The sequence below is a fragment of the Triturus cristatus genome, chromosome 9, assembly GCF_964204655.1.
Source record: "Triturus cristatus chromosome 9, aTriCri1.1, whole genome shotgun sequence".
Taxonomy (NCBI): Eukaryota; Metazoa; Chordata; class Amphibia; order Caudata; family Salamandridae; genus Triturus; species Triturus cristatus.
In genome coordinates, this window is record NC_140592.1 from 455,606,356 (window position 1) to 455,623,212 (window position 16,857).

The following is a 16,857-nucleotide window of genomic DNA, read 5'->3' on the forward strand; positions in this document are numbered from 1 at the left end:
ACTGGAGCCCGAGAAACACATCTGAGCCCGATGGCAGAAAAAAAACAATCTGAAGATGGAGCCGATGCCCATGCGCACTATCATCCAAAGGAGGAGTCACCTATCTCGTGACTTCCAAAGACTTTTCCAAGACAAAAACAAGTGCAAACATCCGGGCCCAACACCAGATGGCGATCTATGCTTAGTGTGTGATCTGCAGCTCTTATGCCTCGAACAGGTTATTAAAATTTGAAAAGATATGGGCAGACAAGAGGACGAGGAGCTGGTGAAAAACAAACTGAACAGGGATCTTCTGTGTCAAACATAGGCAAGGGAATGTTGAAAGTAGTTGGGCCTGACAATTTCAGGTACCATAGTAATAATCTTTTATACAACGCTTTTCTCCACAGCACTTTACAGAGATTATTATATCAACTGTTATTGTCTAAATAAAATTGGCTTTCATTTTAATGACTGAGAAGAGATGAAGAGTGAGTGAACCTTGCCAGAATTCAAACCTACACCCTGAAGAATACACATAGATTGCAAAAGAGAGCTATTTTACAGGTGGATAATGTTATAAGTAACAAGTTACTTGATATAATGATTAATAATAAGGGTCAGGAGTGCTTTGTTTAAATCATTGTAGGCCCAAACAAATACACTAAGAGATGGAAAGAAGACTAATCCCAGATGTAGGATAGAAATAAATCTTCTCGAAGTTCTGATCATTGGGTAAAAGGGTCTCCAATGGGTACCTTGGGTGCTACTAGTAGCTAGCCAGTACACTGGAAGTAGCTCCCCAAAGTGCAGTCCAGCACAATACATAATTAAGAGGGTATAACCAGTTTGAAAATGGCACCACTACACATCTCGATATCCCATAAGTGGCCGCTATCCAAACTATTTCTCAACTGGGCAATCGCTCAACCCATGCCACCAGTAACATGACTCTTAGTTGTTTATATCTCAACGCTAGATCTTTACCCAAACACGCTTTAGATGTTTGGGACCTACTTACTTCTAAAACTCCAGACCTACTTTTTATTACTGAAACTTGGCTGTCCGACCACAATGCCCCGGATTTAGCCACTGCTCTCCCCGTTAATTATAAAATCATCACACAAGATAGATCTGGTAAGAGAGGAGGAGGAGTGGCAGTGATATTTAAAGAGCAGTTAACTTGCCTAGTGGAACCAATAGTTTCCTATAGTGAACATCAGACCCTATCTTTCAGAGTCCTCCACGAGGGCCTTACCATACTGGCTGGAGCTGTAATATACAACCCCCCAGGACAACAAACCAATCTTGGAGCCAAGCTGCTCAATCAACTCCTGCCACTCTGCCTAAAATTTAAGAATTTCCTCATTGTTGGCGATTTTAATATCCACTACGAAATAGCGGAGGCATTGGGAACCTCCCAATTGAAACAGGATATGGAGATACTAAATCTGAAGCAATGGATTGTAGGCTCCACTCATATAGCTGGCCACACATTGGACCTATTGTTTACCAACATTGAATCAACTCATGTATCTGAGGTTCAGCCTCTATCCTGGTCAGACCACTTTCTTATATCTTTTTTACTTGATGTCCCTTGTAAACCCCAGAAACCCAATAAAGTTCAAAGAATCTCCAAACGAGCACGGAGATTAGTCGAGGAATCGAATTTGGACACACATTTTCAGGAGGTTGATCTCGAATTCTCTACCGACGCTCCCGTATGTACGGACGTTGCTTCCCTTGATGCCGGTATACTACAAACCTTAAACAAAATAGCCCCTACACGGGTAACTAAGAAAAAGGCTCCAACAGAAAAATGGTATACCCGTATCTTAAAAGTCTTAAAAGGGAATGCCAAAAGCTTGAACTTCTCTGGAGGCAATCCAAGGACAGGACAGCCAAACTTAAACTCAAACTTAACTATATCCACAATCGGAAAAAGTATACTCTAGCCATCAAGTATGCTAAGAAAGATCATTGTACTCAGCGCATAGAGGAGAACATTAACTCCACGAAAGAACTATATAAGATAGTGAAAGAACTAAGTAAACCTGCTAGCATTTCTCAAACACTTACTCCCAGGGTTGAGGCCTGTAACCGCATAAGTACCTTTTTCTCAGAAAAAATTAAGAAAAGTTACTCAAACTTCTCCCCCCGATCCACTAATACCAATATAGATAAATCCCCTAATACTATACCAGATTCTGACACCCCAGATATGGGAACTATCCCCTGTCTAGCGGATTTTGAACCACTTTTAGTGGAAGATGTTTTAACAGCAATGCAATCAGTTAAATCGGGCTCTCCTCTGGATCCCTGCCCTCATTTTGTGTTTTCTAAAATGGCACTCACACTTTGCCCTTTGGTCACTCAACTTTTTAATAAATCTCTCAAAACTGCCATATTTCCTAATGTCTGGAAGCATGCAGCTGTGATCCCTCTCCTGAAGAAATTGAGCTCCGATATTGCCAACCCTGAGAACTATAGACCCATTTCTCAGCTCCCATATCTTTCTACAGTTCTAGAAAAATTGGTCAATGCCCAACTGACCAAATATTTAGAAACTAATTTTCTCATAGATCCTACCCAGACAGGCTTCAGAGCCAATAACAGCACTGAGACCACGTTGCTGGCAGTTTCGGACAGTATTAGGTCCTCCATAGATCAAGGAGGATCAGTGGCACTAATACTGCTCGACCTGTCAGCAGCATTTGATACGGTCTCTCATCAATGTCTGTTGAACATACTTCGCCACAAGGGAGTGCAGTCCAATGCCCTGAACTGGCTGCAGTCCTTCTTGAGTAACCGCCCTCAGACGGTACACATGGGCCAATTTCATTCCAGCCCTACCCCCATTGACTGCGGGGTCCCCCAGGGCGCATCGCTGAGCCCCACCCTTTTCAATGTTTATATGTCATCCTTGGCTGACATTGGAAGGAAGTGGGGCATCGGCATGTGCTCCTATGCGCACGACACGCAGTTAGTGGTGGCTCTAAATGAAAAATCTGAAATTATTAAAACTAAATTACAAGGCTGCCTTGCGGAAATGGCTCAATGGATGCACTCTCACTGCCTGAAGCTAAATGCTGGAAAATCGGAGATCCTCTTATTTGGGGGAGCCAAGCGAATCTGGGATGCCACGTGGTGGCCTCCCACGTTGGGCTTGGCCCCCACCCCCAAACAACACGCCAGGAATCTGGGAATTATCATGGATGACGAGCTATCCATGAAAGATCACGTGCGATCCCTCTGTGGTAAGGGCTTCGCCATCTTGAAACTCCTAGTGAGGCTATTCCCATGGATACCGTTGAACTGCAGACGCTCAGTTACTCAAGCCTTACTGGTCAGTCGTCTTGATTACGGGAATGCATTATTTGTAGGGATGAATGAACATCTTTTTTCTCGCCTACAGGTACTGCAAAACGCAGCCGCCAAACTGATTTGCGATAAAGGAAAGTTAGACTCGGCATCAGAATGCCTGAAAACTCCACTGGCTCCCTGTGCGCCAGAGGGCCGCATTCAAACTTCTTTGTCATGCTCATAGAGCTCTACACAGGACAGGTCCCATCATGCTCCAGGATAAAATTGAATTTTATGTCCCTACCAGGAACCTACGTTCCACTCAATCAGCATTAGCAAGGACAAAACGTATATATAAAGCTAGAACTGGTGGCCGCTCTTTTTCTTATCTAGCGGCCAAGGGATGGAACGAGCTTCCAGATGATCTTAGACACACCACCAACTACCTTCTGTTCCGTAAAAAGCTGAAAACGCACCTTTTTCCCTCTTCTCACTAATATCCTTCTGTTATAGCTATTAGCTGTGTTCATCTGGTTTAAGCGCCGTGATATCCCTCGGGATGAGTGATGCGCTCTACAAATACCATAAATAAATAAATAAATAAATAAATAAATAAATAAACAATGTCCATGGATGACATGATGTGGCTATTCTTAGAATTATGGAGGGCATTCTTGGCATAATATAGGCACTTTAGCATTATGGTGGGCATCCCTGGGATGTAATGAACAAGTTACTTACCTTCGGTAATGATACATCTGTAAGAAACATTAGTTAGTTAGATTCCTCACCTTAGAATATCCCCAGGCGTCAGGCTGGATCCGGAAAGATTTTTCGTCAGCAATACCCTTGCGCGTCGCTAGGCGTCGTCTGCGGCTCCGCGTCCGTCGTCGGCGTCGTGATCGCCGGGATGACGTTGTCGGAGTACTTAGACGCCGCCCTCGCGCGCGGACGTCAGTTCTTGTACATAGCTTTCCGCGCCAGGAACGCAGAGCCATACAAGAGACCGACCCTGGTGCCAAAAATCTAGGGCCCTGAAAGGGATGACCTCAACCCTAGATATCGGTTCGCAGAACGGGGAGGATGGATGGGGCGGTGAGGAATCTAACTAACTAATGTTTCTTACAAAAATATTGTTACCGAAGGTAAGTAACTTGTTCATCTGAAAGAAACACGTTAGTTAGATTCCTCACCTTAGAATAGATACCCCAGCAATACCAACTCTGGTGGTGGGTCTGCGAACCAAGATCACACCAGAAAGTCCTGGAGAACAGAACGGCCAAAGAAGCCGTCTCTCCGGACTTGACTGTCCAGGCAATAGTGTTTGGCAAACGTGTGCAGCGAGGCCCACGTTGCTGCCTGACAAATGTCCTGCAAGGGGACTCCCAGGCCCAGGGCAGTGGTCGCCGCTGTGGCCCGAGTGGAATGGGCCCTCAGCCCTACAGGAGGTTCCTTTTTAGCCAAGGAATAACAGGCCTTGATGCACAAAACGACCCACCGAGAGATGGTTCGCTTGTGCACCGCCCGCCCCTTCTTAACGCCCACGTAGGCAACAAAGAGTTGATCGTCCACCCGGAACTGTTTGGTGCAGTCCAGATAGAAGGACAGCGCCCGTTTTGGGTCCAGGCGGTGGAGCCTCTCTTCCTCTTTCGAGGGATGCGGAGGCGGAAAGAAGGTGGGCAGTGTAACAGACTGGCCGATGTGAAAGGCAGTTACCACCTTAGGGAGAAAGGAAGGACGAGTCCTAAGAACAACTTTGTCCGGATGGACAAAAAGGAAAGGAGGCTTCGAAGAGAGAGCCTGGAGCTCACTCACCCTTCTAGCAGAGGTGATGGCAACCAGGAAAGCAGTCTTAAAAGTCAGAAGACGAAGGGGACAAATATGAAGTGGCTCAAAGGGAGCGCACATCAGATAGGTCAATACTAGATTCAAATCCCACTGAGGCATTACGAAAGGGACAGGAGGAAACATGTGAGTAATGCCCTTAAAGAAGCAAGAAACAACAGGGGATTTAAAAAGAGAAGGCTGATCATGGAGCCGTAAGAAAGCAGAAATAGCTGAAAGGTATCCCTTCAGGGTGGCCAGAGCAGAGCCCTGCTGGGCCAGGGAAAGAAGGAAGAGGAGAGCCTCAGAAAGAGGGGTGGAGAGGGGATCCACAGCCTTTGCTGTGCACCATGCCACAAATTTGTTCCACCTGCAGGCGTATACCGATTTTGAGGAGGGACGCCTGGCTGCCAGAATAACATTACAGATTTCAGGAGGCAAGCCAAATGGCATCAACTGCCGCCACTCAATCTCCATGCATGGAGGTGGAGGCTGGACAGGTTCGGGTGGAGGACCGTCCCCTGCTGCTGCGACAGAAGGTCCTCCTGAAGAGGCAGTCGAATCGGGGGATCGATCGATAGACTGAGTAGCTCGGGATACCAGTATCTTCGTGCTCAATCCGTAGCCACAAGGATGACTTGGGCCCGGTCGCGCCTGATTTTCTTCAGCACTCTGGGCAGAAGTGGTATAGGTGGAAAGGCGTACAACAGACCGCAACTCCACTCGTGACGAAAAGCGTCTCCGAGCGAGTGCCGCCTTGGAAATTCCAACACGCAGAACTGCTGACATTGCGCGTTCTCTTCTGTGGCGAATAGATCTAACCAAGGCTCTCCCCACTGCCGAAAGAGGCCTTGCGCCACGTCCGAGTTTAGACACCATTCGTGATCCATCATGCACCGGCAGCTGAGTTAGTCCGCCCTGGCGTTCAGAGAGCCCGCCAGGTCTTGAACCACCAGGGTGATGCCCTGATGTTCCAGCCATGTCCAGAGGCGCAGAGCCTCCTGACAAAGGGTCCACGACCACCCCCCGTCCTGCTTGTTGCAATACCACATGGCGGTGGTGTTGTCCGTGAACACCTGCACTACACTTCCCCGAACAGAGGGAAGGGATGCCTTCAGTGCAAGCCGGATCACCCGCATCTCCAATAGGTTGATATGAAGCCGGGACTCCGCCGGAGACCAGAGGCCTCTGATCTCCGCCTCTCCCATGTGGCCCCTTCATCCCAGGAGGGACGCATCCGTCACCACTACATGCTCCGGTTGGGGTAGGGAGAGGCATCTGCCACTGACCCAATCGCGGTCCGTGAGCCACCACTGCAAATGTCTTGCAGTGCCCTCCGAGATCAAGACATGGTCGGACAGGTTGCCCCGATGCTGGGCCCACTGAAACTTCAGATCCCACTGCAGAGCCCGCATCCGCCACCTGGCGTGATGTACCAGCAGGATGCAGGAGGCCATCAGACCCAGAAGCCGCAGCACCAACCTGACCGAAACCCGGGATAGAGGCCGAAAGATTGGAATCCGAGCCTGAATATCCCGGACCCGCTGTTCCGGAGGATAGACCCGGAACTGCTCCGAGTCCAGAACCGCTCCGATGAAGAGGAGCTTCTGGGAGGGACTCAAATGCGACTTCGGCACATTGATGGAGAACCCCAGCAAATGCAGGAGGTCGGCCGTAGTCTGGAGGCGGGAGACGACTGCCTGGGGCAAACCCACCTTCAACAACCAGTTGTTGAGATAGGGGAAGACTGGAACCCCTAATCTGCGCAGGTGAGCTGCGACCACCGCCATCACTTTTGTGAACACCCGAGGGGCACTGGTAAGGCCGAAGGGGAGCATGGTGAACTAAAAGTGCTCGTGGCCTACCGTGAACTGCAGGTAACGCCGGTGGGCCGGCAGGACGGGGATGTGGAAATAAGCGTCCTGCAAGTCCAACGCTACCATCCAGTCTCCAGGGTCTAGGGCAGCCAGAACCTGAGCTATGGTGAGCATCTTGAACTTCTCCTTCCGGAGGAAGGCGTTGACGCTCCTGAGGTCAAAGATAGGGCGCAGGCCCCCTTTGCCCTTCTTGGGAATCAGAAAGTAGTGGGAGTAACAACCCCGACCTACTTCTGGGCCAGGAACGCGCTCGATGGCCCCCTTGGCCAAGAGGGCCGTAACTTCCTCCTGCAGAAGTTGCAAGTGATCCCCCGACATGCGGTGGTACTGCGGTGGCATGGCTGGAGGGGTCACCTCGAAGGGGAGGGAGTAGACCCTCCGGACGATTTGCAGCACCCACCTGTCCGATGTGATGGTACGCCAGTGGAGCAGGTGATGGCGAACTCTGCCTCCCACTGGCGTGGAATGGGCCTGAAAGCACGGACTAGGAGGGCTTTGAGGCGGATGCTGCCGGGGTAGATGTGGACGGACCGGCTCGTTGTCCCCCTGCTCCGCCTCGGCGGAATCCACGTCCGTGACCGCGTTGAGGCTGGTTCTGCGGCCTGTGGCTAGACAGACGTGAGGGGGCGCCCCTTCCTTGGCCACGAAAGGGACGAAAAGCGAAAGTTTGCGGGCGCGGGCCCGAGAGGCCCAAGGACTTGGCCGTAGCCCTGGAGTCCTAAAAGCGCTCCAGAGCACTATCCACTTTGTCGCCAAAAAGGCGACTGCCATCGAAGGGCATGTCCATGAGGGTGCTCTGGACATCCCCGGAGAAACTCGTGGACCTCAGCCAGGCGTGGCGACGAAGCGCCACCGTGGTCGCCATTGCCCTGCCTAGCGAGTCCGTTGTGTCCAGTCCACATCGGATGGCATACCATGCCGCCCCTCGGCAAGAACCTGGGCGAGCCGTGTCCGTGCCTCCTCCAGACACTGGGCAGCACGTCCTCTACCGTATCCCACAGGGAGTGAGAATAACGGTCCAAAAGGCACACGGTGTTGATAGACCGCAACCCCAAACTAAGGGAGGAAAACAGTTTCTTCCCAAACTGTTCCAACCTTTTGGATTTCCGATCCGGGGGAGCGGATGGGAAGGAGGCCTGGGAGGTAGAGGCCTGGATAACCAGGCTCTCGGGCGTGGGGTGCAGGGCGGTGGCACCGGGCCACGTTCTGGTCCATAGGAGGGACTGTGGAGGGCTTGGACCAGGTGCCCTTCAGAACGTCAGTCAGTGCTTCATTGACCTGCAGCAGGCGGTTGAAGCACTTCGGTGAGGAGATTAGTTCTCACGGCCACAGCAGGCAGCTCCAGCCCGAGGGCTTCAGCTGCCTTGCGTAGCACCTTCCTCCGTAGCCACGGATGGAGGATAGATGAAGCCAGTGTCAGGGGAGGTATCAAGACAACTGGCATCCCCCAGTTCGTCTGCTCAGTCCTGAGACAACTGGCACTGCCGTGCCAGAGGGTCCGCAGACCCCTCCCAGTCGTCTCTGTCATCCGACTACTGGTATACAGGTGGAAGGGTCGGAGCCGGGCGGAAGATGAACCCGTCATCCATCGGCGTCGGATACGGCACCGGGCGGCGCCGCTCCGACGCCGTGCCCCGACCGGGATTAAACCGGGGAACGGCGTCGTCCAAAGGTGGCGCCGGGGGCAGCACCGGAGAGGTTGGCACCGGCGGAGGGGTCGTAAGGTCAACCGGTGTCGACTGGGATCCAGGCCTGGATCCCGTGGGGACTGCGGTGTCGGGTCCGGAGTCGACAATGGCGCTGGGGCCAGAGCCGCCGGCTGGCTAGGCCTCCCAGTCGAGCCTGCGGTGTCGGAAGGCGCGCCGGCAGGCGTCGACGGCGGAGCCAGGCTCCTCATGGCCACGAGGAAGTCCCTGATCTCCAGTCAGAGTAGCGTCAGACCCAGGGCCCGGAGGGTATGGGGTCAGACGGGACACCTGCAGCTCTGACAGAGCCGCGCGGGTGGTGCCACCCGAACCCTCAGCCGAGTCACGCGACCGGCTGGATTGGTTGGAATACTACTGCAATATATATATTTTTCAAGGATATATTTTATTGAATTTTCATACCATATGACCCAGCTTGAACCGTAAATGTAATGATACACATACTTGTTAGGAATTACATTAACTGTTCCGGTTTCCTCACCGGGAATGGCTATTATACATTTGAATATAAAACCGATAATAATCCAACTGTATATAACATTGCGCATCAAAAACAATTGTTCTTGGTTCCATTTCCATCCCTTTATCCCTTTAATTAAGGGCACTGACCTATGATGTGCATCTTTGATTGTGGTAAAATGACCTGATTTCGTCCTCTAAACGTTGTTCTGATGGAGTATGGGGTTCCAGTGCTATACCCCGATAATCTGCCCACCTCTGCCAAATTTGACTGTTTCTGTGGGCAGCCGCATGCCTTAAATATGGGGAGTTCCAGACTCATGTTGAAGTCCATGTCTTTCTTCCAACCACGTTCCTACATGGGGGAGCTCCACTTTCAAAACCCTTGCTATGTCTCGTTTTGCCAGTGTTAGGCCCAGGAAGAATAAATGTCACTTGTAACTATTCCCCCTACGCCCTCGGTCCAATGAAGTAGTGTAAGCTTGAAGGATCTAGGGAGTTCCCAAGCCAATACTTCCGTCAAGTAGTTTAGTACGCCGTGCCAGAAGTGGTCTAATGCCACACAGGTCCATATAGTATGTAAGAATGTGCCTTCGTCATGATGACAACAAAACCATAGTGGGGATACAACCAGTCCCGCCCCCCGCAATTAATGTCGAGTGTAATACACCCTGTGAAGATATTTAAATTGTATGAGCTTCAGGCGGGTTGAAATAGCAGCTCCTCTGGGTGATTCCAGAACCTCGGTCCAATCGCCCTGTATCAATTGGGCCCGCGTCTGTTAACCATGCCGCCCGCAGGGTCTCCAGAGTGCTAGGGTTCTAGGTTATCAGGGATTGATAAATCTTCGCAATTTTATGGTCACCAAGATCTCTTAAGTCTTTTAGATATGGGTAGAGGGCATGTCCTAAATGGAGGTATTTATAGAATTGTGTATACAGCATAGAAAATTCAACTTGTAGTTCTTGGAATGATTTAAGGATGGAGCCCTTTATCATATCCGTGGTTTTGCCATTGTGGGGTTTCCCTGGTGATTCAGTCCCACCAACCCATCCGGCGGACAGACCTTCGCCAGACCATGATCACCACCCTAGTCGTGGGGGGAGAGTTTTAGGATCAGATCTATTGTAAATGTATGTATATAGAGAAGGGTTGTTCATAATCCATTGCTCTACCTATACGCTGGATCCTGTATGGCGCCATACCACCATTCATTTATAACCTGCAGATGAGCCGCTGAATAGTAGGACTGTATATCAGCAGCAGCTGAACTGCCACAGAACGTGGATTGGAAGCATTTGCGCAGCGCAACTCGTGTCAATCCTCCCCTCCACAAAAAACGGTCCCAGTATTGTGTTTATTTCCTGAAACCATGTCAGTGGAATCAGGTATGGATGAGATTTCAATTGATAAAGTAGGCGGGGAAGGAATACATCTTAAAGATGGCAGATCTGCCATATAGTGTGAGAGAAAGATAAGACCAGGAGCGCACCTCAGCCATAACCCGATCAGTCAAGACACCCAGGTTTCTGTCCCATGAGACTGATTGTGTGTCAGTCAGATATACTCCCAGATATTGTAGGCAGTCAGTTACTATCATTAGTTCTTTCACCCATCGACCGTGCCCAAGGGACCCCCTAACCACCCAAATGGAAGATTTCGATCTATTCATGTGGAGGCCCGACGTCGCCCCAAATATACGCATTATCTGAAGGAGTCTTGGGCCAGTTCTGTGGGCTTCAGTCATGAAGAAGTGGACATCTTCATTGTATAACGCGATATGATCAGATATCTCCAGCGTCCACTCGAATCCCTGTACTAACGCATCTTTCCTCACCCATGTAGCTAGTGGTTTAATGGCCAAGGCAAAAAACATAGGGGAGAGGGGGCACCCCTGTCATGTACCTCGACCTATCGAAAATTGGTTGGACACTGCACCCGCTACTCGAATAGAGGCCCTTAGAGCTGTATATAATAATTGTATGTGAGCTATGAATTTGGGTCCCATGTTTAGGTGTTTCAATAATATGAACATATATGTCCAGCTAATGGAATCAAATGTTTTGTCTATGTCTGCGAGTAATAGTGCTGTGGGTCTGCCGAGCCGATCTGCAGCAGCAATGGCATTGTGAGCACGGCATATATTATGACACGTCGCTCTCTGGGGAAAAAAGCCTGCTTGATCAGGGTGAATCAGGTTAGTCAGATGGGAAATTAATCTATTTGCTAACACTTTGGCCAGTAATTTAGCATCAATGTTTAGGAGTATGATTGGTCTGCACGACAAACAATTTTGGTGGGCGGCCTGGTTTCAGGAAGACTACAATTTCTGCATGTCTACAGTCGGGTGGCAGGCTTTTGTCCTTTAGAGCTTGATGGAGGGTGACCAGGTATCGGGGTCCTAGCACCAACATAAGCTCTTTAACAATTTCACAGGGAAATCCATTAGGCCCTGGTGCCTTCCCAGAGTGCATTCCCGAAATGGCTGGGGTTAGCTCTTACATAGTAATCGGATCTTCCAAGGTTTCCCGCGCCTCGTCAGAGGGTGCCCTAGGTGGTTTATTAGGGAAGAAGTCTTTGATCTGAGTTTGTTAGTATTTCAGGTTTGGTCTAGAGGGAACTATAGAAGTCAGCGAAACAATGTGCCACCCTAACTGGGTCTGTTATTATTTCATTGTCATGTGCTTTGATTGCTGGTATGTGGAGTGGCCTCATGGCATATTGACATGGAGCAGCTTTCCCGATTTGTCTCCCCATCGATATATTCTGCTTTGTGTAGCCTGCATGAAGTAAGAATTCATAAGTACGCTTAATTTTAAAACTGCACATCTATTTATTTTGAAGAAATATCTATATTTTCAATGTACGGAGATGTGGAGTTAAGAATAGTAGATCTACACTTACCGATAAATACATACTTTTATTGCACTGTTTTGTATTTGTGAATATTCTGATATGAATATATAGGACATATTGGCAAGGCGATAATTCTTCTCAATATTATCACATACATATTGGTGGTTCGCTCCTAGCAATCCTGCAAGGTGTTGTCACCAGTGTGACTATGTTTGGTGTGGCCACTACTGCAACAATGTTCAAAGCCATCAATAGCTTGGGCAGTTTTTACTGGTCAGAAGTAGCCCGAAATAAAAAAGGGTGCAGACCCCTGGTCTGGCATCTCACCTTATCGGCGGTGGGAGACTTGGTGTGGGTGTCATCGTTAGTCAGGGTCCAATAGAAGGAGGCAATATCCACGCTGCTCTTGGCATTTTCAAGTAGATCTAACCAGGACTGATATATTGAAGGATTCACAGTGCTGTTGTCTGTATACACCAGACCCTCAGGAATGCTCTCTACCAGCACAAACCTAACAGAATGAAAACACAAGAAAACAACATAAGAGATTAGAGCTGGGCTCCCTCATGGAACAAATATGAAGGAGAAAATAGGGAAGGGAGACAGGTAGAAGCAGTACCCAAAAGTGTTCTATTGCTTCCTACAATTTAGGTAAACACGCACAATGATGCACAGTGCTATCTTATCAAGGTTTGTGCAGACATATCAGAGACAAAACCAGGTTCCTCAGGAATTCCAGGAGGATCTTGTCTGTGGAGGTCAGCTAATCAAAACAACACAAGCATTGGCAAAGCCAACAAGTCTCGCCTATGAAACAGCTAATTGCTTTGCCAATGTGTTTTAGCCATGTTGTACACCAGCGTGGCTGATGTTCAGCATGGCAAAAGGTTAGTGGTGTAAAGGAGAGTGTCGTGGAGTGAAGTGTCGTAGAGTGTAGAAGAGTTTCACAGAGTGGAGAGTTAGAGTGTCGTAGACTGGAGTGACATACAGTGCAGAGTCAAGTGGCGTAAATGGGGTTGCTTATAGTGTCGTAGAGTGGAGTAGCATAGAGTTGAGTGGCATGACAGAGTGGAGGGAACTAGAGTGGAATAGAATGTCGTAGCGTGGAGTGGAGTAGCATAGAGTAGAGTGTTGTGGAGTATCAAAGTGGAGAGGTGTGTCATGCAGTGTTGAAGAGTGGAATGTCGTAGTGTGGAGCGTTGCAGAGTAGAGTGCAGTGTCATGCAGTAGAATGGATTATCGTGGGGTAGAGTGGAGCTTCGTGGGGTAGAGTGGTGTACTGCAGAGTAGAACAGGATGGACTAGTGTGGAGTGGCAGGGTGAAGGGGCGTAGAGTGGAGTAGTGTGGATTAGAGTGTCAGAGTGGAATGGCATGGAGTATCGTAGACTGGCGTGGCATAGAGTGCTGTGCAGCGGTGAGTAGAGTGGAGTAAAGTGGTGAGGAGTGAAGCAGAGGGAGTAGCGTAGAGTGGAGTAGTGTCAAAAAGTGGAGTGGCATAGAGTGGAGTGACGTAGAGTGGAATAGAGTGGCAGAGTGGGGTTGAGTGTTGTAGAGTGGCGTGTCGCAGATTGGGGTGGCGAAGAGTGAAGTGTTGTAGAGTGGAGTATTGTAGAGTGGAGGATTGTAAATTGGAGGCTCATAGAGTGTCATGTATTAGAGTGGAGTAGGGTGGCTTAGAGTGAAATAGTATGGTGTGGAGTGGCTTAGAGTGGCATAAAGTGGAGTGGTGTAGTGTAGTAGAGCGGAGTAAAGTGATGTGGAGAGGAATAGAATAGAGTGGAGTAGCCTGGCACACAGTGGAGGGGTGTAGAGTGGAGTAGAGTGTCATGGAGTGCATAAAGTTAAGGGTTGTAGAGAGGAGTAGACGACTGGAGTGGCGTGGTGGGGTGTAGAGTGCCGTAGAGTGGAGAAACGGAGTGGAAGGGTTTAGAGTTGCATACAGGGTAGGGGTGTGGAGCATAGACTGGCGTAGAGTGGAGCAGAGTGGAGGGCTGTGGAGGGGCGTAGAGAGGAGGGGCGTAGAGAGAAGGTGTGTGCAGTGGCATAGGCTGAAGCAGAGTGGAGAAAAGTGTCAGAGTGGCGTAGAGTAGTGTTGTGTGGAGTGGAGTGTCATAGAGAGCAGGAGTGTCCCAGAAGGAAATGGCATAAAGTGTCGTAAAGTAGAGTGGTATAGCATAGAGTAGAGCACGGTGGCGTGGAATAGAGTGTCGCAGAGTGGAGTATGGTGAAGTGGGATAGAGTGGACTGTCAAAGTGAAGTTTCAACTAGTGCAGAAGAGTGGCTTACAGTGAAGTGCCAGACTAGTGTTGCGTAGAGTGGGGTGGCGTAGAGTGGAGAAAAGTGTCAGAGTGGAGTAGAGTAGTGTTGTGTGTTGTGTAGAGAGCAGTAGAGTGGAGTAATGTAGAGTAGCATAGAGTAGTGTACAGTGGCGTGGAGCAGGGTGTCGCAGAGTGGGGTGTAGTGGAATGGGATCGGGTGGAGTGTCAGATTGGAATGTTTACTAGTGGTGAAGTGTCTTAGAGTAGTGCTGCCTAGAAAAGAATAGAGTAGTGCAGAGTAGAGTAGAGCTTTGCTGAGTGGAGTAAAGAGGCACACAGCGGTCCAGAGTGGAGTACAGTGGCGCAGAATACAACAGAGTAAAGTGTCGTAGCATGTCAGAGTTGAATGGAGCATCGTAAAAAAGTATGCATGTTGTGGTAGTGCACTGAACATAACAGACAACACATTTGTACCTGAAATGACCATTACAATTGAACAGACATACATTTTTACTTTAGAAATCTATACAGAGCACAAACAATTATGGGTGGAAATGGCACCACCTAGAGTATTTATTTGTTTTGATCATGTTCAAATATTTGTTTCCAGCATACTTCAAAGTTACTAAAAAAGTGCTTCATTTGTGCTTTCCTACTTATGACAAATTCTAAAATATTTGCAGTTCATTTACAGCTATGAAAAATGTGTAGTGTGGTACAACAAAGGCTTTAGTAAGTAAGCAAAATAAATATGTACAGCGCACAATACCCAAAGATGTCAAAGTGCTAGCAAAACTCAGAGGCTGCGACAGAGAGAGACCGGGAGGGCAACTGCAAAAGAGGAGAGAACACTACATAGAATAAAAGGAAAAAAAGTCCCCACTTTCACACCAGAAGATTATCAGATAAAGACTATCTCTGAAGTTAGAGAAAGAAAAGGAAACACCAAGGTTTCTCGGAAGACAGAGCCTGACATTTGACTTCTATCTTTGAAGGGACATGAAATGTCGCAAGATAAGAACAAAATTCAAATGCCGCTTTGCAGAAAGCGAGCATTCGTGGAAGAAGACAGGCTCCATGGGATGCACTAACTCAAGCTGGACAGCTTAAAACAAATAAAGGCTGCAAGGAGAAAGAAAGCAAATGTGTGTTACAAACCACAAAGCCAATGGTAAACGATGAGTGGAATGTATTCCTACATCAACTTTCCGAACGTCAGCAAGATATCTTTAGCAAACTAGACAAGGTTAGACCTAAAAATGTATCTCCCTGGTAGCACGGAAGTGTTAGTTACATTTAGTCACAGCCCATGTTGGACTCTATATTTCAAAAGTTAGCACTTAGAAAATATTTCAAAGAAAACATTCAATGGATCTCTATGGCAAGAAATTCAAATAGCAGGTAGAGTACTTTATCGTTACTTTAGTAATCCAGGACTGGGTACCTAGACCCAGGACTGGGGTCCTTATCAAAAGCAGGTAAGTAATTTCGTTTGCAGAAATGGTACGATTTTAAAAGAACATTTCAAATTTGCAAAAATAGACACTTAGAAGAAATTTCACAGAAAAGCAGACAATGGTTTCCTATGGGAGAAAAATGAGTTAGAGGTAAGTATAGTTGTGAACACTTTTCAGGGTTAGGGCTGGGCACCAAGATCCAGCACTGGGAGCTCACCTAGGAGCAGGTGAGTAAATTCGTTTTTGTCACTTGGCTGATTTTTGGTGAATTTCTGCAGTTTTGAAAAGTTCACACTTAGAAGATTTTTGAAGAAAAAGCCAGTCAATGTTACCCTATGAGGAAAATGAAGTTAGCGGTTTAAGGGTAAGTACTCGACTGGCAGAGTTGAAATTCCGGGCATGGACTCAGGGGTCCCCCAGTGTCAGGTAGGTACAGTTGGTTCACCCTCAGCGGTTTCAGGACGGCCGGGTGCAGAGAGAGTTAGGCCCAATGTTATCCTATGAGGGATAGGGGGGCCTTGGTTGGTGGCTGCTGTCTGGCAAGCCACGCGGCTGTGGGAGCTGGGCTCCTGGTCACTTACTCAGGGCAAGTGGGGAAGTAGGTTAGTGTAGAGAGGGCACTGACAGGGCCACTCGGGCGGCTGGGTGCAGGGTGCTTTTGAGCCCTCGGGCGCTCAATGGAAATCAATGGGAATGTTCCGGTTTGGAAAAAGGCTGCAGGCTCGGGGACGAGGAGGTTTCAGGTGCCACCACCACTTCGAGAGGTAAGTTGGGTAGTTGTAGGTTAGGTGGGTACCCCGGGATTGGGCACAGGGGGCCGCAGGGCGCCGGGTGCAGGGGTGCCTTTTGACGTCGGGAATCTTACCCTCTGGTTGATCGCGGTTGGGGTGGCACTTGGTTCTGAGGCTGCAGGCTTCCTCCGGGATGTCGAGGGGGGTCCTTGGGTGCCGAACTCGGGGTCACAGTCACCGTGGGGTCGTCCTCAGGGTCTTTGTCCACTCCGGCACTGGCCAGGCTTGGCTGGTGCAGAGTGTGTTGGGTCCGCGGTTCCGGGCTGCTGCCAGGGGTTAAAAATAGGTTTCTTGAGTAGAGCCTCTACTCATGGGAGTCCCAGGGGCTTAGAGCCAAAAGGTAGCC

The 16,857-nt window shown here is 48.9% G+C and overlaps 1 protein-coding gene across 3 annotated transcripts in view; it reads right to left on the minus strand.

Annotated features, from left to right (window-relative positions):
* Positions 1-16,857, minus strand: part of PLD3 (phospholipase D family member 3) — a 269,488-nt gene that overhangs the window by 90,843 nt on the left and 161,788 nt on the right. For all 3 annotated transcript variants that reach the window (XM_085625365.1, XM_085625364.1, XM_085625367.1), the window contains one exon: positions 12,332-12,515. In XM_085625365.1, coding sequence (XP_085481491.1) covers positions 12,332-12,515 — 184 coding nt within the window. The remainder of the gene's footprint in view (positions 1-12,331; positions 12,516-16,857) is intronic.